This window comes from Chelonoidis abingdonii, chromosome 6 (genome assembly GCF_003597395.2).
Source record: "Chelonoidis abingdonii isolate Lonesome George chromosome 6, CheloAbing_2.0, whole genome shotgun sequence".
Lineage (NCBI taxonomy): Eukaryota > Metazoa > Chordata > Testudines > Testudinidae > Chelonoidis > Chelonoidis abingdonii.
Window position 1 is genome coordinate 114267375 of NC_133774.1, and position 24811 is coordinate 114292185.

Here is a 24811-nt window from a genome sequence, read left to right on the forward strand (position 1 = left end):
ACAGTATTTGACAGATAACTGCTTCCAGAAACAAGCTGGTTTGTGGAAAACATTAAAGCTCCCAAACATCTTTATAGGACAGGAAGGCTGTGTATTCTGGGGGGGTGCAGCTTCTTGAACCACAACATTCTAACTCTTATGCTAGTGTCTTACACTATCCTACCTCCCTGCAGCCAGCAGAGAACACAGCTAAGGGAAAGGGGAGTGCATCCTGGCAATCCCTGGCTGCTCTAACAGACCCTGGGGGTTGTTAACAAGAGGTGCAAGCAGGGCCAGCTCCAGGAACCAGCTTATCAAGCAGGTGCTTGGAGCAGCAACTCAGGAGTGGGGCAGCACTTTCAGGGATTCGGTGGCAATTCGCCGGAGTGTCCCTCACTCCCGCTCGGAGCAAAGGACCTCCTGCTGAATTGCCGCCGATTGTGATCGCAGCTTTTTTTTTTTGGCTGCTTGGGGCGGTAAAACCCCTGGAGTCGGCCCTGGGTACAAGTTATAACAACAAATCAGCATAGCACAGAGAAGCCTCGGGATCAGAAGAGCACAAAGGTAGCTTGACTGAAGCCAAAAAGTATGAAGTGGGTGTAAAATGGTACCAAATCAAATGGTAATGGTTTGCACCCACTCTGCACTTTTATAATGATTATACAAGGTGCAAGGCAGTGGCAAATGTAATCCAGAATATGGAAGGAAAATGTGCATGTTCCCCAAATAAGCACATCAGGTGTTCAGTAACATTCCTGAAAAACATGGAGCATTAAGTGCACAGGGGAAATCAAAATCTGCATTGCTTTTAGGACTAAACTACATATTCTTTTCCCTGTTGATTTTTATCATTAATAATGTAATCTTACAAACTAAACATCAAAAGATGTAAACAAGTTGTCAGAACAGATTCCTGAGAGCCATTCTTCCCATTACGTATTTGAAAACAGGATTTTTCAATTCAGCAAGGAATGTTCTTGTATTATCTCTCAGAGACAGATCAGAATATGTGGAATTCCCATTCTAATATCCTTTATTAAACACATATTTCTTATTTAATTAAAAGACTTTGGAAGATTAGTTTTGATTAATTTGGTCAAATGGTGGATACTAATTAGAACAACCAAGGTTGGGAAGCCCATTAAAAAAATGATAATTCGCTGCAGTGAAAACAACAAACATGAACTGAATATTAAGTCAGTTATCTCCTTTAAAAGTGAAAGGAAATATTCCCAAAGATTCAGTCTGTTTAGCTATGGCTGTTATTATCCTATTATCAAAAAAGAACAAAAAGAGCAAGTCTCTTAAAACAATACTTACTACAATATCTTCAGGGAAAGTGTCCCGACTGAAGGAGCCATCATCAAACATGACTTCATAGAAGACTTGAGATGTCACTCCTATCACACTGCAACTATAATATCGTGTGTTCCTGTGTTTTGTGATGACAGTCTGCCCCACCGTGATGGCCTTCTCACATGCTTTGGTTCTCTTGAAAGCAAGAATTTAAGAAACAGTCATTAAAAATAGTCACCACTTAGTTTATCAGAACCAAGTCACGTGACAAAGTAGTGCAGTGATCAATCATGGATCTCAATTTGGCGAGAAATCTTGAAATGCAAAATCTTTCCGTACTATAACAACCAAACTTTCTGTGAAGCATACACATTTACATTTTATTAGAAAAAGAATTATAGCCACACAAGATTACAGCACATAACTAAAAATATATCTACTATTATGGTGTTTTGACTCATCTTACAAAACAGGAGAATAATTTAAGCATAACAATTCTGGGACCATTCAAAAATTTTGTTTGCTACTATCTTAAAGCCTTCTTATATCCAGCACCAGTAGAGATCAGACATGGCAGACCAAACATAAACTGTACAATTTTATTGAAAGGCACTTCTCAAGCTTTGGATTCATGTTTGGATTTTCATAATGATATACTTAATATTTTGCTCACTGGGATGATATCAATAAATACACATCTCGTTTTTGTTAAAGTGGTCAACAGTGATACAACAGGATTCTTCAGTAATTCAGAAACAATACCATGCAGAACACTCACTTTAAAACTGCAGATGGTATTGTGCAGTTACAATGATTGTTTATTTTATCACTCAGCTTTATGATGTAGCAGGTCAGTCATAATCATTGTTTATTTTCCTGTTTCCTCTCTAACTTCCCTAAAATCAGCTATCACCTTCAGAAGTGTAGCCAGGTTATACTCTAAGGTCAAATTATGCAAAGATTCTACCTCAACAACTATGGGTGTTATACTCCTATTATCCAAAAAAACAAAAACAAAAAGAAATAACCACAACCTAAACCCCATAACTCAGCAAATGCTCAGAGATGTACATGAGGCAGAAAATTGTGCACGCCACTTCTCAGCTAATGCATCTCAGTGTGCCTCCCACTTGAACAGTGAGCTTCACCATCTGGAGAAGTAAAATCAAGAGTTTCTCATCCTAATATGACATCGTATGGCTGTTCACTAGCTATAAATCATTTCATATTGGTTGCTGTGTTTGTGTGGTAAACTGTACTGTGTCTCAGGCAACAGCGGGGGATCTGAACTTTTCTGACAACAGGAGATTCTAAAAAGCACGGCATGATTCAAATAGCATTTCTGTATTAGTGAAAATGTTTTGAATTAGAAATATTTATTTAACCAGCTTGAAATACTGTATGACATATACTAAATTAATTACCCAATTTCCTACCACTTTTTCAACTGTCTGTAACCTTTCAAGCAGCAAAATTCTTCAATAAATGTAATAATCAGAAAAGAAAGTACCTGTGAAAGTCTGCAAACTGATGTGACTATAGAATTGTCAGCATGATTATTAGAAGCTGTGCTATGGTCAGTGCCCGTGTTCTTTGTTAGATTTTTACATTTTATTTTCAAGTAATTCCTGCAACTTTTTTAAAACAAACTTGGGCCAAATTTTCAATTACTTCTCTTGCTTTGTAATTTTTGGCAGAGTACCACTTTCTTGCACCACATTACAGAATGTACACATCTCAAACTTTTGTGTTTCTAAAAACTGAGGGCAAAGCAAGTACAAACTTAGTGCACTAGCACCAGAAAATGATAGGCTTCAGATGCACACAACACATTTTCTGGTGCTAGTGCACTAAGTTTGTGTTTGCAAGTGATTTCTCTGAGTAAAACTGTGTTCATGAAAACAGAGGATTGGACTGAGGCCTACTGATGAAGTTATACCCAATTATATTTCTATAGCATTTTCAAGATTACCTGGAAATAATCTTTCTTTCATAATGTGGAAGTAGGGAAAGAACTGACAGGGATTTGCAGGGGATCTTAATGTATGACAGTCTGTTAGCAAGAGTCAGACTAGCTGTTAGCAAGAGTTAGGCCAGCTGTAACCCTAATGACGTGAGATTTGTAGAAGCAAGGATTGTGTGAGGCGAGTGGAAAAGAACTGTGTGAGAAGCTGTTGTGACCTTGTGTAGAGAATGTGTAGATAATATGAAATGTAGACTGGCGTCTCTTTAGAAGCGAGAAAAACAAGATATCACGATGATCTATGTAGAAACAAAATGCAGCTGTTCCGTATTATTGTCTGTAACAAAAGTATAAATGCTTGCTATAATTGTTTACCTGTTGAGAAACCTGTCTAAGAAGGGGAGACCCTATGTCCTAATACACTCTCTCCCTGCTGTAGCTGCTAAACAGAATAAAGTATCTGACTGTGCTGTACCCAACCAAAAAGTGAGAACTAAGTTTTTCTCCGACAATAATTATATATTATTTAATGGCTAAACAGCCATTACTAGTTCTGTATAGAACAATATCACTAAGCCTAAACACAAAATGGTGAAATGAGCCAAGAACTAGTTTACCACTATTAGTTATCATTATATAGGTCCCTCTACTGGTTAACATCAGTTATCACTGTTACACCAAATCTTGAATAATATATAAAAACCCAGGTGTTTGTTTATTGAAAAATTCCAGACTCCATTTATCCAAATATGTTCAGAAACAGAAACTGAAAGCAGTCACTGAATTACGCATGTGAGTGGAGCAGAAGTTTCTGGTGGATATATAAATCCACCAGGAAGTAAATGTATTAAAAGTACAAAATGTATTACAAGTATGAAGACTGAGCTTCACAAAACAAAACACAAGATTTTTTTGTTATTAAGAATATCCAGATTGGTTTACTGGTAAAAGATTCACAAAATAAACTCCACAACTCAATCCCCCTACCTCCAGGCAGAAAACCAAATAAATGAACAAAAAAATCAAACCATAGAAAACCCTACTGCCTCCCAGCTCAAGGGGATGGAGTTTGGCTTTAAGTGTGCTATTTTGGTAGGATTCTTGATTTATTTTGCAGAAAAACATTGACAAGCACACTGTATAATTGACTGTCTGTCCCAGAGAACATTTCCTGTCAGAAAAGACTAAGAACTTATTGATGTTAAGAATGTCATTTTTGATCAGAAAGGACAGTTGTTATGCAAGGGGCTCTGTCAGATTAAAGAAATAGCTGTGGTATCTTTCAGATTATGGTGCAAATTGTGATTTAGAAGTGTGTTTTTTCTTCAACATAACCCAAACCAAGGATGAACTAAGATAACAGTAGAAACAGAGAAAATCTAACACACACACACACACACACACACACACACCCCCATCTTGGCCTTCCATATGTAAACTTGAAAAAATGGGAAACATTACGGTAGGAGTCCTTGCTCTTTATTTGTGTGACTGGTGTATTGCTAGCAAACCAGATGCCATCTTATGCCAAGGTCTCCATGCCTTGGATACTGAAAACACATAGCTGGAATCAGTCTGGTTCACCTGTGTGTTAGTACTGGTAAAATCATTAGCGTTATAAAAATGTGCTTAGTGTTTATGCTTTATTGAACACTTGTAAATTGCTACTTGGATTAATATCACTTACAACATCTGTATTTCATATTGTAAGGTATTATTTGAGCACTTGCACTATAAGTCTCTGTAACTGTGTAAATCACCAGACAGGAGAGAAGCATTAGCTAGTGTGAAATACTAGTCTCCAACAGGTATTATGTCCTGTCCGACATAAAAGGCTCAGAAACACAAGATGAAGTATTGTGGAACATCAGAGGGCAAAAGACTTTGTTGATTGCTTTCTCCCCCACCATGAAGAGAAAACATGCAAGTGAGTTCCTTCCATCAGCTGAGTTTGGAACTCTAAGCAGAAGTGGGGAAGGAATAAAAAGCCCTAACAAGGAGGAACTGTATCTTTATGTTGCTTGGACTCTGAGGAGCAAGGATTACTAAGCATAAGCAAAAGATCCCCAGTGCTTAGCCTGAGTTAGTCCTTGGACTTGCTTATCATAGAAGCTTCTGTTACTTCTTGAAATTTAAGATTGAAACTCATTTGTGCATAGTGTTGTCTTTCGTGTGAAATCTAAGATGCAATTGACCTGGGGTAAGTGACTGGTCCTTGTGACTGAGAGTAATCTGAATATTCCTGTGATCCCAGGTAAGCCCACCTTGCCTCCCAGGTAAGGTGGGCTTACCTGGGAGGCAAGACAGATAGGAGTACCCAAGGGACTGTCTGTAATTTCATGGTAAGGCTGTTATAGTTTCTGATGAGTTTACACTTGATAATTGATAGGTGAAATCTATGTATAGAACTCACAACAATTTGGGGTTTGTGCCCTGTGTCCTAACAGTTTGCCCTGAGGTTGGTACCCACGCCCTTCAGTCACTGCAGAACAACTTGACAACTAGCCAAGAAACATTTGGTCTAAAAAGTTCCAGATCATATTTATAGTAGAGGATCATCAAAGCTCTAAGATGTATTTGGTTTGATATGAAAACCTAAGTTTTATTCCACCATGCCAATTTTAACCCTAGAACTATAGTCCTAATATGAAAGCGATATCTGAACAGTATGCCTGGTCAGGATTTTTTCCCTTTGGTCTCTGTGTCTCCCCCAAGGCATGCCCCTCGATCACCAGAGGGCCAGGGGGCCAGGCGCAGGCAGCACAGAGTTGGCTACATTGGCTTTTTGTCAACCAGGGATTCTTCTACACAAAGAAAATCCCCAGCTCTCCTGTTACAGGAGCTCTCCATTACATTTGTGATGCAGGAGCATCACAGAACAGAGGATCAGTTATGGTGGAGCTGTTACTAAGTTTGTATTTTGTTTTGCACTTCAAGCGGGAGTTCAACTTGTTCGTTTTATAGGAAAAATACAGTGTATATACTGTAAATTTTAGCACATAATGGCTGAGCAAAACCTGAATTTTCTGGGGAGTTTGAAAAAAAAATCAGTTAATTAATTTTAAAGTTCTAATCAATTAAAAATTGCATCCCTCACCTAAAAAAAGCTCAGTGTCTATCTCCTGATTTTTTGGGTTCTCCTAGCTGAAACCCTAGGAGATGAGAGTTTGGTGGGCTCTCTGGAGTTATGTATTTATTCTGTTAATTAACAAAAATAATTTAAAAATGTTACAGTTCTTTGTCATAAACAAATCCTTAAGTGCGGCACTTAGCTAATGGAGAACAAAAGTTTGGATGACTAAGATCTTCTACAAGTAGTAGCTGCTTGTTCGTGAAAGACCAAGAGCTCTTTGAGACTGTTTCATGAAGAACAGTATCTTCAGCATAGGAACAGCTGCTGTTCTGAGAACCCTATTCTTCATGACACTGGCCAGCCAGCTCAGGAGCTTCTGGTTTTCATGACAGCAACGGATGCTAATGTTGAAGTTCCTGTTTTTCCATGAAGATGATCAGCCAGTGCGAGATTATATGTGATTTTGCAGAACAGATAGCAGAAAGTCTGGTGTGTTTGCAGTGGTGTGGAATTTGAGTGAAGAGGTGCTAGAAGACGGACTTCTACAACTGGCAGGCAAATGTTCTTCCTCAGAACATTTGACAAAAACAAAAAAAATCATTTTTCCAAAGTTTTTCTCTAACTTTTTAAGTTTTTCATCCAAACATTGAAAAACAAAATGTTATGTGTTTTGGTAACTGAGAACCACAAGTTTTGGCTAAAAACTGAAACATTTTCAATCAAAAATCGAAACTTTTCAGCCAGTCAGGTAAAAATCTTTTGGATTTACTGAAAACTGTTGCTCAAATGAATGAAATTTTTATTTTTTTGTTGTTGAAAATAACAGAACCGGTTTTTCTATTTACCACTCCCCTAATTTTGTAAAAATCAACATTTCCCACAGAAATTTCCATTTTGACAAAAAAAGCCATTTATCATTTAAAAAGGAATTTGAATGAAAAATTTCTGCCTAGGTCTACTAGTATCTTCATAAGGGCAGGAAAGTTGTGGTGTGTCGTCTGAGGTGTCTGGTGGTCAGATGCTTGTCTCTGGGTGGAGGAGTAGAGGGTATGTACTGTTAGATGTTTTTCATTTCCTTGCTTTTGTGATTTTGGATTAGGTATGTTATAGTACAGAGCAATCTTAAACCCACAACAGTGTGTGTAAGGTATGTACATAAAGGTATTTTTCTGGGCAACCATATACATTTAGGAGGCTCCCTATCCCCTTTCTTCTATTCTTGCACATCCACAGAAGGACCAGGAGAAATTATAACAACATAAAAATTCACATATGGTTCACTCCTGCAGCTGTATACTAAACTTCCCTTCCCACCTCTGCCTTTTTATGGCCTGATCCTGCATTCCAAGCCCAGTTAACAGTCATTGATTTCAAGGGGATCTTTAGTTATGCAAGGCATGGAGAACTAGTCACAATGACTAGCTCTCCTTAGAGCATGAGCTATAGGATTCTGTTGTCTGAAACTAATGTGCCCCTTTCAAGAGTCTGATTTGTCTTGTGTACCCCAGTTTTCACCTCACTTAAAAACTACCTGTTTACAAAATCAGGCATAAAAATACAAAAGTGTCACAGCACACTGTTACTGAAAAATTGTCAACTTTCTCATTTTTACCATATAATTATAAAATAAATTGATTGGAATATAAATATTATATTTACATTTCAGTGTGATACTTTAGCCTGTTTTTCACTTGTGAGCCTTGTCTGAAGCCAGAGTTCCAGGCAGTGGGGCTGAAATCTGAGCCCCACTGCCTAGAGCTGAAGCATGTAACTTAGCTTCACTGGGTTCCCTGTGGTGCAGGGCCCCGGGCAATTGCCATGCTTGCCACCCCTAATGCCAACCCTGCACTTGCAACCCCGCTAAGCCCATCCTATGATACCCCCTCGAGGGTCGCAACCCCCAAGCTGAGAAACGCTGATCTGGATGAATCGAGTTGAGACCTCTGCCTGCTCCCGGGAGCACACGTACCTCTGGCTGAGAACCACAGTCTTAAAAGTAATCCAAAAAGGTTGGTTATCTTTATTTAAAACATATTAATCTCTGAGGGTCCAAAAAGGAATAGCTACTGTTTTCCAGTTTGTGCCTCAAAAATATTGCCTGCTGATCCTTATAAGGGTCTTTATTCTAATCCAAATTCCTAAAAGAATCTTAACAGGAAAAATGAGTCAGTTGAGGCTTTTCTCCTTTTATATATGCACATAAATAATATAAAAGATTACTAAGTCAATTGTTCAGTCATCTAAACTTTCACAGCTGGGATGAGAACTGCCCATGCAACAGCATTTTCAAATTTGCATATGCAAAATAATACATTGTTTCTATGAAAAAATATGAAACAACCAATTTTGCACACAAAATTTACTTTACTGCAAGCAAACCAGTATTCGTGTGTGCAGTATGGGTGACAGCATAGATGTGTGTTCCTTTAGGCATGCAATTACCCAGTCTACATGATGAAATAGCTGCTTGCACACCTAAAGGGAGCATCCAGACACATTGGCAGGCACAGTATTAGCGCTCATATTTGAAAATTTGGTCCAAAAAGCAAAAGATTTTGAAAACGCAGCACAACATTTAAAAGTCCAAATTCAATTTTTACTACATTTTGAAACACTACATAGGCACTAGTATTACTTCCCCACCTATCTTCTCCATCTCTATTTAGCATAAAATACAAGCCAAATTTGCCAGTGGTTGATATTAAAACTGTAACCTAGGAAGAAATAACCATGACGATTCAGAAAGGAGACTACACTGCTAAATAATTCAGACTCAAAACAAGATTTCAGCATTGCAGTGGGTGGAGACTTGATAACACAGGTTAAGGGATATATTAAAATTATGCAGTAAAGTAAGAGCGAGCGAGAGTGTGTGTGTGTGTAGGAGGGAATAGGCTTTTGATCAAGCAATCTCCCTGATTTACATAGCTTAAAATTACATCTTACAATTTATATATTACAATACTATGTTAGATAATTGTCACACCCCCTCCTCCAACCTAAATAAAAAATGAACTCTTATTTTTGTTCCAACCGTGACCTAGGTAATAACAAATAACTCTCATAATGCATTTTGTGACAACGTTATTAAGATAACACCCGCTAATTATTGTTCTGCTTTCTCCATGAGCAGGGATAGTGGCATCTTGCCATATGTGTGGTTTATTGAATAGCTGAATATCTGTACAGATTTGCTCGACATATCCTACTTTTTAATCTCTAGTCTATTCTCTTTAAAATTGCAAAACTAGTTTAAAAAGTCAGTGCTCATTGTTTAATTATTTTGCTTTCAAACAATACAATATAAGTTAAAGTGATGGACAAACAAGAAAGGTTCATTACAAACAGAGAAATACTGTTGTGCCAAATGGCAAAAGGCAGTGTAATCTCCGCATGAAAGGATAGCTAATAGAAAGGATAAAGGTCTAATAAGAAAATTAATGGTGAACAACCTTCTGAAAGTTTGGAGATTTGATTAATTACCCAAAGGTAGAGCATTAAACCAAAGCATATAGAAATGTATGTCAACCTCCTCATGTTAAAATTACAGAGGGAAAGGCTCTCACAGTATCTCTGATATTTCCAAGATTTTGTCCAATAAAGTACACACAAGAATAGCTTATCTTTCCCTGGTGTTTTTTGGTTCTGCCCACAAAAAATAAGCCAACCAACCCAAACTCCTCCTGTAAAGATATATTGTTGGCTCTGAGTTTTGGGAGAAGATGAATTGATTTTTATTTTTATCCAAGCCAGTCTGACCATGCATCCCATAGACATCACAAGTGGTTGTGCAAGATGCTCTTTCTCAAGGTCATTTTTATTTTTCCCTTAACACCAAATATAGATCAAGAAAATCATTAGGGAAAAAATTAAGGATTTTTGTGGGAGTCCATTTTATCATAATAGTGTTGTATCAGACCATTTGTTTTGGCTTCTAGAGCACAAAATAATTATCATTTAACAATTGTTTACAGCGCCCAGTTTAAATATATGTCAATAAAGTATACTGATAAATTGCAGATGTAATATATTGTAATCTGTGCTGTGCATAGACAGACAGAAAATGTGAATGCTACATGTTCCATCTTACTTTACTAACAATGTACAGGCATTAGCCTTATTAATAAATATTTATATTATGGAAGCAGGGAAAAGACCCAAGTCAGGATGGGGGCTCCTTGTGCTGGGTGTTATACAAACTCCCTGCCCTGACAGACTTACAATCCAGAGGGGAAAAAGGCATAAGAGAATGATGTGTTTTGTTAGTGTGGCTGTTTACTCTAGATGCCTCAGTAACAGAAAGGCACAGACAAATCAGATGGAGTTAAGAAAAAAACAAAATATGAGTAAGGAGCAGCAAGGATTAGCTTAGAAAAAATAAGTATAAAAGCACCAAACAACTGAAGCTGCCAAAAAAAAAAGGAGACCTCAGCCAGGGCAAAAACTGGAAGGCCACTCAATTGCCATCTACCCCAAGCAGGGCCGGATTAATTCTCCGGTGGGCCTGGGGTTGTGTGGTGTTGAAAATGTTATTGCAATCTAAAGCAAACAAAATCTTGCTCTTCAACTTCCTGCACACCTTCCGCTTTGAGGTTAAGTATTCTCAGCTAACTTTTCAAAACACAAAATAAACCGGTTATATAGATTTATCATTGCTATCAATGACACACTTACGTTCATAGTAAATGTAAGGAGGGAGGCTGCAAAACATTTGACATGAGGGGTCACCAACATGAAAAGTTTGAAAAACACTGAATAAAATGATCAAATAGGTGTTTTCCATCCAAAGATTCTATTATGTATTTCTTCTGGCTGACCAATGTTAAGAAATAATTCAAATATAATTTAAAAAATACAGAATGGTTAAGCATATCTCACTAGAAGTGACAGAAATAAAGTGGAACAAAATGCATTAAGATCTACAAGACAGTTAATGATAATATTGTGAATGGAGTGTACGTCACAGCTAACACTAAAGGCTCTTTCTCAGTGCTGAGGGAACGTCTGGCACTGTAAAGAATATGGAGTTTTACTCATACTTTGTGTAACTATTGTCCGTTAGTAGTGAAATTCTGAAAGGACATTTGCAAGGTTTTATTGGGAATGCTGAATAAGTATGTTATATGTGCAATATTTTTATACTGGATATTCATAATATTTAATCTGGGGCTTTGTAATAAATGCAGGTATTTGTAATACCCTGAACATTAAAAAAAAAGGAGTCTGTATTGATTTATTGTGGTGCTGAATCCATACATACTGTAATGGTCCTAATGGAAAAGTGTGCCAGGCCCATCAACCACTGTTTGAGTATGAACATCTCTCCAAGCTCCAGACTTAAGGAGAAACTGTCAAAATGTAATGACCTGCTGCATATGAAAAGAATACAGATGGAGCAATCTTTTAAACATAACCCACTTTCTTCATTTTCCCTAGACAGCTAAGTAAATTCCTGCCTTAATTACACTTTTAAAATGCAAAGACTATCCACAGCATATTTTATTTTTTGTTGAAAGAAAGAAAAATTCCTTACCACATTTTGATTGATCTTGTGTCTGAAACATGTGATATAGACAACATAAGGCCAGTCATCAGGCTCCATCAGCACCCCTGCAGCATGGGCACAGGTAACATGGAAGGAAGCTGGACAACGCCCATAAGAACACTGTATGCAGGCACCGGAAAATTTCTTCATTCTCTGTCTGCAGAAGATACATTTCTGTACGAACAAAACAGAACAGAATGTCAACTAAACTACTGTCACTTAGCTAATTTCCACGTTTTATTGACTACATTTTACAGCTAAGCTGTATTGAAAAAGAACAAACTTTTCTGAATTGCAAATAAACCTTGTAATATGCTGTAACTCTAAGTCGGTACTTTTGTTTTTCCTTATGGACACACAAAGAGTTAATGGTTTTGGTGCTATAGTGGGGAATCTGATATGTAGTTGATCATTATTAATCATTTTGATTCTAAATCCCATGCACTGCCCTAAAATCAACCCTTTCTCCCAAAATGAGCAAATTGCTAATATAATTCTTCGAAAATAATCATTGTGTGTGACAACAATAAAACTAAAATACGTACACTCTATTATGTTCCTGTGTGTTCAAAACAGGCATTGGGGGATGCAAGAAATGAGAGAGACAGGCTCTGCCTCGCTGAATAAAACAATTTGTCCATGAAGTCTGGTATCCTACTGTCAGAAATAGCCAATAACCAATATGTCAGACGGAGAAATACTCCATTACTACGTATTGCCAATTGTGTAATACTAGACATGTGGCTATAGCTCTTTCCTGCTTACCCTTATCATAGCTTATAAAACAAGAAATATGTTATTGATGATCATAACATTTTAAAATCCACCCACACTATTTTACCCAATGGTCTTGGCAGTAGTGAACTCCAACGCCATATAGTCAGATTGTGAAGTACTACTGATTCCTTTCATTGCTCTAAATTTACCAATAGTTTTTACAAAGCAACTCACTGAAGCATCATCAGTGAACTTCACCAACTCAACATCGTATGATGGGATTGCCTTAAACTTATGTAACTGTCACAGCAAAGGCTGCCAGGGTGGTGAATGTGTTGGTCCAAGTCATCCTCAGAAGTAAAGTTAGAATACAAAGCATGAGCAGACTAAGGAAGTGAACCCACAATGTTCAGTGCCTCACAAGAGTAAAACACTAAAATTAATGCACTGGTTTTATAAGCCTTTCATCTAAAGATTTCAAAACGCTTTATAAACATTTAACTACCCCTTCAAGGTAAGTATTATTATTCACATTAAATGGAGAGGGAAAGAGAGACAGAAAGGTTAAATGACTTTCCCGTGCCCGCATAATAATGGGATCAGCACTCAGGACTTTCTTCCCCCCAGACCCCCCTTTTAATGTAATTTCCCAAACTTTAAAAAAATTTAAAAATGGAAAAACAAAAATTTCATCCTGTGTAATCATACTGACTCTCCACAAGGTCAGCAGCAGGGGGTGGGATCCATGTTCAGTAGGGGACTATGATCTAATGATTTCTGAGCCTTCTGCCCCCTGTGCCTCGAGTCTCTCTATGTCCCTTTCTGCTCTTATATTTCCCTCTCACATCACTGCCCTTATCCCTTCATCCCCACTGTTATCCTCTCTGGCACCTGCCTCCCTCTAAAATCAGCTCCTGCTCCTGCCCAGTCTCTAGCTTTTGCCCATGCCCCCTTGCTCCTATGCTACCCCTGTCCTTGCCCCTATCTTCTCCCACCATCAGCTCCTGCCTTTCTATCCCATCACTCTGCTCCTGCCCCTTTGGGCACCAGCAAGGGGTGCAGTGACAGCAAAGGAGAGACTGTCTCCCTGCTCTCAGTTCTGGTGCCCAGTATCTAAGGAAGCATCAGCTCTGAGGAGCAATTACAGGGAAAGTCCTGTTCAGCCCCTCGCACATATGAAATGGAGTATGCTCAGTTGTTCTGTGAATATGATGCATCCACAGTCTGGTTGGCATGTAGGAAACTACAAGAGGATGGCAAATGCTACAGAGAATTTAGCTGCCAAACTCTATTAAGCCTTTACTGAGAATGTGTGAAGTGGAATTCTTCAGAGGCCTATAACTTGGCCAAATGTGGGCAGATTTTCACAGAGATGGCAAAAGGCACATACCTGACACAAGGAGGTCACCCTGAAAAATATCAAATCCTTGCTAGTAAGCATGTAAGTACTAGTGCTTTTCAACAGAGTGGTTGCCCGAATATTTTAAACATGAGCAAACCAATGTATTTTCACTCTTCTTCTCTGAAATGGCTACACCATTATTGCTGAAACTTAAAAAAAGCAGCAGCAGCTCAATTGAGAAATCTGGCTTTTTTGCCCAAATGGTTAAAATTTGGTGAAGTTCTAATGGATTAAACAAAGGGTCTTATAATTCAAAGTGTTGGGCAACTGTCAGTATACCTGCCTCAGCTAGAACATCCACATCAAATTGTTCTATAGTCAGCATTTTAGGAAGCTTACAAGAACCAAGACACTAAGAAATTATAAGATGAACTACTGCATATGTTTGTACAACAACTTATAAAAATGTCCTATGCAAAACAAAGGAAAAAAATTAACACAGGAAGTACATAGTGTTATAACTAATTGGCTCATGCATCAAAAAAAAAGGTTGAATTGAAATTAGCTATTCTACATAACATGAGTCACATGATTTGCCAGACTCTCTCTGCTTCAAGAAGTGGAAGAGCTGAGAAACATGAAATGAAAGACATGGGAGAACTGTGACAAGTTCAGGAGGATTTGGAAATGTGCTTTGGAAAACAGAGACCTTGGGACCGGGTAACAGCCAAATGATAAGGTCAGAAGAGATCTAAAAGAAGGGTGTAGAGGCTGAGATATCAGTAGATGGCCAAATCAATACAGATTAAAATAAGAACTTTACCCAAACTATTTTTTAGGTTTAAAAATTCATTGAGGTTCACCTCTTCCCCTCTTTTCCATCCCTTAATATACTAACGTGAACACACTGAAATACTGCACACACGCATGGCTTTTTCTCACAGTATTATTTATTTAACTCAAACTAGAGAATACTAGAAATCTGGTAAAAAAGCCTGTTCATATGAGAGTTCCAGGAACAATTTCAGAAGATTTATTAAGAAAACTCTTCCCTTAATCATTTAAAAATGCTGGAAACTATAGTGCATATGCTATGCTTGATCATTGCGAGTAAGGGGAAGGCTTTAAGAAAATTAACTTGCAAAGTATTAAGGAGCAGATTCTGATCTCAGTTATACTGGTGTAAATCTTAGTAACTACTAGTTTAAGTGAAGTTACTCTGGATTTACACTAGCGTAACTGAGACAAGAATCTGGCCCTAAATAAGTGGCTAGTGCAGTTTAGAATTATATGAACAAACTGAAAAAACTCATATTGTATTCCTAATAAGGTGTGTCCACTTTACTGCTGAATCAAGAGAAGGCATGTATTATACCAATTAACTCCAAGGACACACTTCTCTCTGGTGGTACATTATTATTTTTCGTTCAGGTACGAAAAGGAATCATGGATAAGATTAAGAAGAGAAATGAGAGTTACTGAATATTTAGGGAGAGAAGATCTATTTTTTTCCTGAACCTACGGCCCACAAAACCAATTATTAGTCTAAGGATGAGATCTCCCTTAGAAGGCATAATTGAAAGGTACTAAGGCTGATCTATAACACAATAAGATAAATTTCTTATGATTCTGAAGATGCTCTGTCCTTTATTTTGTAGTAACTTTTGGATAATTCTAATACTGCTCAGCCTCAAGATGACAGACACACGCTAAAGCATACATTTTGAAAAAGGCACAAATACAAGTTGAGGTAGCGCAAGTGAAAAGGCACGGGTATGAGCAAATCCCTGATTTACACATGTGGACCAGGCAGCATGTCCATAGCTCTGGACAGGAGAATATGCGCATGCACTTTTAAAAATGTAGGCCCTAAAAGCAATTTAATACTCCATATTTAGCTAACAAAAAAAGTAGAGAAAATGATAATTTTCTCCCGTTAGTGATTTGGATCTTTGTTCAAGAAGTTAACAGTGAACTGGTACATATTAGATGTTAGTTATAAACTGAACAATGCTCTCTGTGACACCTGTTGGTAATTGCTTCTTCCCCACAACTCTTCCTGATAATTTATTCCTTATAAGCACTTATAAACTCTGGGCTTTAACGGATGATGGCTGCAGTGTGTTTTTTTTCTTCCCTGTAAGTAACCTTTCCCACTGTATGTTCATTACATAGAGTGTGTATTTTGCTATTACCCTATATTTCAAAAGAATTATAAGAAAATAGAGTTTAAAAAAGACAGATATTCTTTCAGAGAAAAGAACAAGGATGATGGGCCAAGAAAAAAAGAGAAAGGAAACCCAAACTGCAAAGAAGGAAGAGATGGATCATGAGAATGCAAAGACTGAGATTGCTTACTTACTCTTTGAGGGTGAGATTTTCTGTAAAATAGGTTCATTAAACAAAATGGGCCTTATGTTGCATGCTGCAGAATACCCTTGGCATCCCACAGGACAAGGCCCAAGATCCATACTCCCACGGCCTGGGCTTCCCCCATGTGTGTGTGCAGAAACCTAATACTTGAGTGTGACATTAACCAACCTGAGTGTAGCCAATGATGATATATATAATTTTGACAGATAATATTGATGTTTATTTCAAGCATTTTTATCTAACTAAATTTTCATAGTTGTAGGAAATCATGGGGGGGGAATCAGACAATAATTACTTAATGACAGTAGGCACTGAGATTCAAAAAGTTAAAGCTTTATCATCATTAAAACACAAATTGTTAGCATCATATGTCAAAATATACGAAGTAAATACTGTTAAATCTAACTCTAATAAATTTTCAAGCGGCATTTTCCTTATTTTGCTTATTTTGTCAATTTAGATCATCATTGATGGAAGAAAAGTTTTTGTTGGATTGTGTGTGTACAATGTAATCGACCACCACCACCCCCCCCAGCTAATTCTTCAAAGCCTAGTAGTATTTTTCCTGCGAAGATTCTCTCAGACTCAGTCACAATCAGGGCCAGATTTCCAATTAGGCACAGTAAGCATGTGTCTAGGAGCATCTAAAAGTTAAAAGTGAGTAAAAAAAAGTTTCTTCCTTCCCTTTTTTTTTTTTTTTTAAACAGAAAACATGAAGGTCAGCTGCAGGCAGGGGGGGCACTGAAGATGTTGTGTCTCGGGGTGTGTAAGGTGTAAATCCGGCCCTGATCACAATTTAGTCTCTTGTTCCACCTAACACTAGTGGGGAAATAGTCTATTCCAGCCCTACACCTGGCACAGATTACTGCCTCCTCTGTGCTGGCTCAGCTGCTTCAGGCTGGCACATAGTGTAGAGGGTAGGTAGCCAGTGTAAGGGAGTAAGGGAATGCCTTACATCCCCATATTTCTCTGCATGGGCATACAGGGTAACCAACAATCTTGCCCTCACTGTGCAGGATTTTGAAAATTCTCCTTGAGATTGTTGATTTTCACAGGTCTGATCTTTCCCACCTTTTGAAACTAGTGGGTTCAAGGGATAGTCTCAAGGTTTGCTAGAGTGATAAATCAGAGTTTACATCCGGTGTAAAGATGCACCTGAGAAAATAAGATGAAACATATTTTAGAGTACATAGTAGTATACTCCAAAGTTGTATGAAAATAAAGCAATTTAATCCAAATTTAAATCAACCTAAGCATATGAATATGGAGATGATGAAAAATGACAAAAGGTAACAAAACAGGTATTTCAAATTCAGATTCATCATCAACACAATGAATCTCTGCATTTTCAGTTTGTCAAAAATAACAACACGTTTACTGAAATGCATTCATGCTTACTCAACATTCATTTGATAGCTATAGTAATTCACTATCCTGATGTTCCCGTAAGGGTAAACTAAGGCTGTTCTTATCTGGTAAAGCACATTCAGTTTCTTAGAAATCCCTGAAGAATATCATTACGATTTAATGTTTGCTAGATATTTTTACAAAGCAAAAGGTATGGGAGAAAGCGGCTGAGGATCAATCTGAATCACAGATCCAGATGCAATACCAAACAGAGAAGAAATAAAATTGTTTCTATAACTGTAGATTAAGAATATAGGACAGAATAATACACTGATATTTCACTGAGATTTTGTAGATGCTGCTCTTTGCCCTCCAAATAAAAAGTGTTCTGAGGTAAATAGATCTCATAATCATAGAACAGTTATTTAATAACAATAGACTCCAAATGCAGAGAGAGAATGGATTTAAAAGAATGTCTATGGGGGGGAAGGGGAGAGAAGATGCCAGTATTTTTCAGAACAAAGCTTGCTGATAGTTTACATAATGGATTTTGTGCATCCTTATATAAACAATTTGATATTGCTTTCCCCAAAGAGATTAATATTTACAAACAAAATCCCAGTCTCTAGCAGGATCATGAATTAAACAGTGACATGCTCTGAGGACAAGAACTTAAACAGACAAGTGGAGGTTAAGGTTTTTTGTTTTTTTTTAATAATGATTTGGATTATTAATTTTTTCCCAAATATTTCTATGCCTTGGCAAGAAGCAGCAAATTGTGAAATGGAATTTACTACACAATATTATAAAATTCACAAAAATAATCCATGCTAAGGGAATCTTCCTGAAAATATACATCACCTACTGATCAACTTTTGTTATTGGAAATAGGGGAGTGGGGAAAGACAGACAGACAGACAGACTTTGTAGGGTGCTCTCTGTCCAATAATCAATCCAGGTTGTCTTATATTGGTGCCAATCACTGTTCTACCTGATCTACCTCTCAGATCAATGGAAGTAATCTTATGTGTATTAAAAAAATATATTCTTGCAGTTTGGTACAATTTGATGAATTCCAAAAACAACGAACTGTTCCTTCCAGAAGTATTTGTTCAGTTGTCCCTGGCAGGGATGATTTAGAAAGCAGGCAACACCATCCATAACAGAGAAATTCCCCAACACTACTGGCAGAATTTTAACAAGGGGGATTGTGTGATCTCCCCTAGGACCCAAAAAACAGGCTGAGATCAGTACTGTTGACCTTCATTTACATGATCTGCCCAGCATACTCAGCAAGTACACCAGCGTTTTATATTCCTTATACAGGGGTGGACACAACCTTTGGAAGTTCATCCTATGCACACACATCTTCACAACTTTCTGTATAAATAGGTTATGTTGAAGCACCACCAAATACCAAAAGGAAAATATAAATTGATAAATCACCAAAACTCCTTTTCTAAAAGTAGAATCACATTTACAGTTTATTTGTTCCTGGTAGTCAGTCACTGAACACAGTTTTCTCCAAATGCAATCTATACCAGGTGCTGCTGTAAGAACTCAGTCACCATCAGCTGCTTCCCTTGCTCACTTCCTACTGGGTTTGCTTACTGAAATATGAATATGTGGCTGTGAGCTATTACTTTAGAAATAAAGGGTTATGATTTCAGCTTAACTTTAGTCTCCTGTACACCTTTTATATATTTTCAAATGTATTTTTACTACAGGATAAACTATATCTCTTTGCCAGATGTAGCTTTGAAATACTACATTTGCCTTTCCTGCTTCATTATTTCCTTGTCATTTTTCCCCTTTCATTTCAGCATCACATCATACAAATAAATTAAACACAACACTAAAAGGTGACATTTAAAAGTAGCATCATGCCTGCGTTGGATGCAACTTGCAAGCATTGTGAAATGAAAGCCAAACATGATTGACATTGGTGCCAAAGGAGCACATTCCTAGCAAGGCAAATAAGGGACGCTGGAAAGAATCTGGTTTTTTAACATCCTTCAGGAAGAAAGTTTATTTATTAAAGTGCTTCTTCTTACTCAACACAGAAGCTCCATGTGTGATAAATTCAAATTTTATATAAAGGGAGACTGCAGGGGTAAAACACCCAGAGGTGCAGGCTGTTTTTGTACTGACTGGGTGGGGGTTATGCCAAAGCAACCAGATTATGCATCTGTTCCATGCAGCTCTGATGCAGTCACCACCAGGATGGTGGCTGTGGAGTGCAGTGCTAAATTACAGTTGCCCTCTCTCCAGAAGGACTCCGATGTAACCTGTTGGAAATTAAAATGTTGGAAATTAAAGGGGCACTTCCTAACACTTCTCAAGGGTGCTGGAAATACTACTTATGACTTTTGGGTTTGAATAATTCCTGTAAAGAGATCCTGGGATCATCTAGGATTTGTAAAATTTGGCATGGAGTGAAATTGTTTTTCCAGGCCATTTTTGGACTTCAACTGCATTTTTATATAACGCACTGGTCAGACAAGAAATCTAGTTACTTGTATTTGTTGCACAGGAAGTCAATGTTTCTGCAGATGATATACTTGCAGGAAAACACACAAAATTTTACTCTGTAATAAGAGAAAGCAGTTTAAACTAGATCTACTGAGATGCAGCACTGAAAGGATTACATTCTTAGCAATATCCTGCAAGCAATTTACTTTACTGGGGAAAAATGCAAAGAAATTCTTTATCACAAAATAGGTGCCTGCATCTCTTAACCAATATACTTTCCATCCTTCTGAGAACAGCTAGCCTGCAGGCTGATATCAGTAAGCTAAAAAGAAACATTTTCTTTTTTCCCTACCAAAACTTAAGAGAGAATTTAAATTAAAACAAAAACAAAAACCACCCACCACCACAGATGGAAACAGTCCTCAGACAGACATAGTAGCATTTAAGACCTGCATGTTTAAATATTTAGAAACAGGAATCTTGTCAAGCTTGAACAGAAACCTCTGATGATGATACAAGTGCTTGTATCAAAATTTCATCTACCCCGAGGCTTGCCCACTGGCATGACAGCAATGTGCTGCCTTGTGTCTTATAACATTTGGAAATGGGAATGGATTTGAGCCCCTGTGCTCTGGGCAAGAAGAGGTCATAGCCAATTATGTAGGTGAATGCACTCTGCCTCTGGGAAGGAAAATGTTACGCATGTGGAGTACATTGGCAAAGACTGGGGACGCAGCTGCTTGATGGCGTACTCTCTGCTGAAGGGGGGCTATTGTGGCGAGAACATTATAATATATGAGAGGGATGGCCACGGTTTAGTGAGGTTGTGCCACTTGCCAAGTATCACCTGGTTCAACTTACTGTAGAGGGGGCCAATGTAAGTCACACCTGTGCTAATAACAATAGCCATAAGAGCACATATGTCAAATCCAGGAAGGAAAGGGCTATTCCAGTACAAAAGGGAAAAGAGAGTTATATAAAAACAAAAAAGATTCTTTGGGAAAATATTTAAACAAGTTCTGTATTTCAGCCTGTTTGGAAACCTTGAATGTTAAAAAGCTTATGGGACCATTTAATTTACTGAGAATTGTGCAGAGTTCGGCAAAAAGCCAAAATCTACTTTTAACTAGAATCAACTTTAATGTGATACCTCACCGGAGCACTGTGTTATTTAAGCAGACCAGAGTGATAAGGCAGAATAGTAAAGTTATGGCATCCCCTAAAGGCACATTAAAATACTTTATTAAGTGTAAAAAGTTCAACAAATCCAAAATGACCAGCCTGTAGCATCTCCAAAACAGTAAAAGTGTTTCCCAAGCCTTTTCTCCCATCCCACACAACTGCATTAATTCCACTAAGTAAATACTCAGAAAATCTGAGCCTGTTGCAGAACACAGTGATGTTTAACTTACAGTTCTAAGCCATTATAAACATTTGCCAAATCACTTCCCTCCATATATATAAATGCATTAACTTTTTTTTTTACCATAAAAGTAACAAAGACACTAAAATGCAGACACACACACACAAGCTTAATGTTTAAAATAAAGTTCAATATTTCTGTCTCTCTCCATCTTTTGCTTTTTCCCAATTGTTATCTACCTGAAAGACCAAAAAAGGAAAAAGAACAATACAAGGGTTTTATTATGGTCAAGCAAACAAAGGACTCTTTGCCTTAGAAATCTCATACAAGTATCATTTTTCTTGCATAAACCTGAAAGTATGTGGATATCAGCACAGTTCCAAAAAGTTCCAAGTTTGCCATGGAAACAACATTCTTATTTCAGAATAATACAACTGCTCACTGTGGACTATTGACATGAAAGCTCCCAATCCAAGCTCATTGACAGCTTGTGGAGTGGACAGATGAGGCATGGAAAATATTTTAAATTAGTTCATTTATCATGTTGAGACATAAGAAGAGACTACAAATTTCTCACATTAATAGAAAAGAAAGGAAGAGAGGGAGAGAGACAGCAATTTCTTATACAAAATTATTCCAATTAAACTGAATCCTTCAGACTGTACTGCATGGCATACATTTTCATTCTATTATTATACATACCTTTTAATTTGAGAGATTTTATGAAGAAAAGAGCCAAAAGTAGGCAACATTCAGCAAATATTTCAATTGTCTTTTGTTTTGTTTAAATAGTACTTTGTTTTCTGGAAATAAACATTTTTGTTAAAACACACGTTTTAAATTAATGGCTGATGGTTTATCAGGATAAAAACAATTTCTGGGTAAAATGAAGTTAAATACTATCTAAATATTGGACACCATTTCCAACCGGGATTATATCTTGAACTTGCAGGATGACGAACTTGATGGGCCAGATCCTCAGATAAGGTAAACTGACACTATTCCACAAGTGTTAATGGAGCCCAAGATATTGTAGAGAGAGAAGTCCAATGGAGAGTAATGGACTGAGAGTCTGGAGACCTGAATTATTTTCTTGGCTCTCCCGTTGACTTCTGACAGCATGATTCTGCCACCCTTACTCACACTGAGTAGCAACTTCCTCTGCAGTTTAGTCCCATTAGAATGACTGGTACTAATTGCAGAGTAAGGTGCTATGTAACATGAGTAAAGGTGGCACAATCAGGCCCACACTGATCTTGGGAAAGTCATATAGGGCTGAGTTTCGAAAGTATCCACAATTCCAGCTGAAGTCAATGGGAGCAGCAGATGCTAGACACTCCTGAAAATTAGTTCCTTAAAGTATGTGTGAATCATTTTGTCACATGTAAAATTGGGTTCATAACAGAATAGAATTTCATGTGACAAAAGGCACTTGTCTTGTCAGAGGGGCTTTGTCCCAGCCAAATTTCCAGTGCCTCCTGTGAACAACTGAAGTCTGAGAGCTTCTGAAAAAAAGGTCGCAAGAATATTTTATCATGAGAAAATGTTAGGCAACCTAAATATAGAGGTTGCTACCAGATTCCGCTATAATGGCTTTACTTTTTCACCGTCAACATTAAGCAGCATCTCATAATATTCAGTCATTATCAGCAGCAAAGAGTCCTGTGGCACCTTATAGACTAACAGACGTATTGGAGCATGAGCTTTCGTGGGTGAATACCCACTTTGTCGGATGTGTGTCCAATTTTGGGCACCACACTTTAAGAAAGATGTAGACAAACCGAAGAGAGTCCAGAGAAGAGCAACAACAAAGAAACTGGCCTATGAAGAAAGGTTAAACAAACTAGTGTGACGAGGCACCTCTTTTCTATTGCCAGCCTTAGCATTTCTCCCCTCTACTGATGGTGGGCCTGGGGTAATCAGTCCCACTCAGGCAGGGTTTGCCTTCCCCCTGCCGTGCTCCATCAGTTGTGTCTTCAGGGTAGGCCTGAGGATAAGCCTAAGAGGTGCTCCTTCCCACTCCAAAAGAGGGAAATAGTCCCATAGACCCAAAGAAAGGGTGATACCTTTCTCTGCCTCCTAGCTGGAATGGGGAGTCATCTTGTTATTTGTCCTGGGGTTTCAGTCCTTCCCCTAGCCGGCACTCAGTCTTATCTGCGTCCACTATGGGAAAGAACACAGCCTCTCCTCCTGGAGAAGCTACTTCCCTGCAGAGGTAGAGAGAGAGGTGTGTGTGTGTGTGTGTGTGTGACTGGAGGAGGGGTTTTAAAAGGTTGAAAGGTAGGGGGTGTGTGTGTGTCACTGGAGGAGGGGTTTTAAAAGGTTGAGAGGTTGTGTGTGTGTGTGTGTGTGTGTGTGTGTGTGTGTGTCACTGGAGGAGGGGTTTTAAAAGGTCTCAGGCAGCCCTTAATTGGATTCAGGTGTCTCTAAGTACCTGAGGAAACCGCTTCTCAGTTTGTAGGAAAAAGGACCTTTAACATATCTGCCTTCCGCTACCCTCTTGTGGCCATCCAGCCGGACTGTATCACACTAGGTATGGTTAATTTAGGGGTGGGGAGGCTGATAACAGTCTTCAGATATGTTAAGGGCTGTTTTAGAGAGGATGGTGATTAACTGTTTTCCATGTTCACTGAAGGTAAAACAAGAAGCAGCAGTTTAATGTACAGCAAGAGAGATTTAGGTTAGATATGAAGAAAATCTTTCTAACTCTAAGGACTGGTCTACACGAAATCGATCTAACTTATGCAACTTCAGTTATGTGAATAACATAACTGATGTCGATGTAGTTAGACCAACTTACCGTGGTGGCTACACTGCGCTGTGTCGATGGGAGAGCAACTCCTGCTGACATTCCTTACACTCCTCTGGGAGGTGGAGTACACACCAGACCTCCATTGATGGAAGCAGTGCTGATCTACCAGTAAGTGTAGATATGCTCTAATGATAGTTCTATAATGGAATAGACTTCCAAGTGAGGTTGTGGAATCGCCGTCACTAGATGTTTCTAAGAATAAGGTTAGACAAACACCTGTCAGGGATGATCCTGTTTTTTGGGGGGTGGAGGGGGAGGGTGGAGAGATGGAGTGGGAAGAAGACTGGACTGGATTATTTCTCAAGATCCCTTCCAGCACTATATTTCTATGATTCTGTGAATATATTTCCTTTAAAGTTACAATAGTTTACAGAAAAATAAACAGGTAGCTTTATGTTATAATATAACTTTTTAAATGTTTAAAAATGATTTTCTGCCTTGCCTATGAGTACATTAGTAATGATATAGATGTGATATACCAGAAGTTCAGGAAGAGACTGAGGACTGTCAGCAGGCATGCAGTTTGGCT

At 38.1% G+C, this 24811-nt stretch overlaps 1 protein-coding gene across 3 annotated transcripts in view; it reads right to left on the minus strand.

The window, feature by feature from the left end:
* Positions 1–24811, minus strand: part of KDM4C (lysine demethylase 4C) — a 431136-nt gene that overhangs the window by 32932 nt on the left and 373393 nt on the right. For all 3 annotated transcript variants that reach the window (XM_032803407.2, XM_032803405.2, XM_032803406.2), the window contains 2 exons: positions 11845–12030; positions 1300–1470 (listed from right to left, as the gene is read on the minus strand). In XM_032803407.2, the coding sequence (XP_032659298.1) occupies positions 1300–1470; positions 11845–12030 (357 nt within the window). The remainder of the gene's footprint in view (positions 1–1299; positions 1471–11844; positions 12031–24811) is intronic.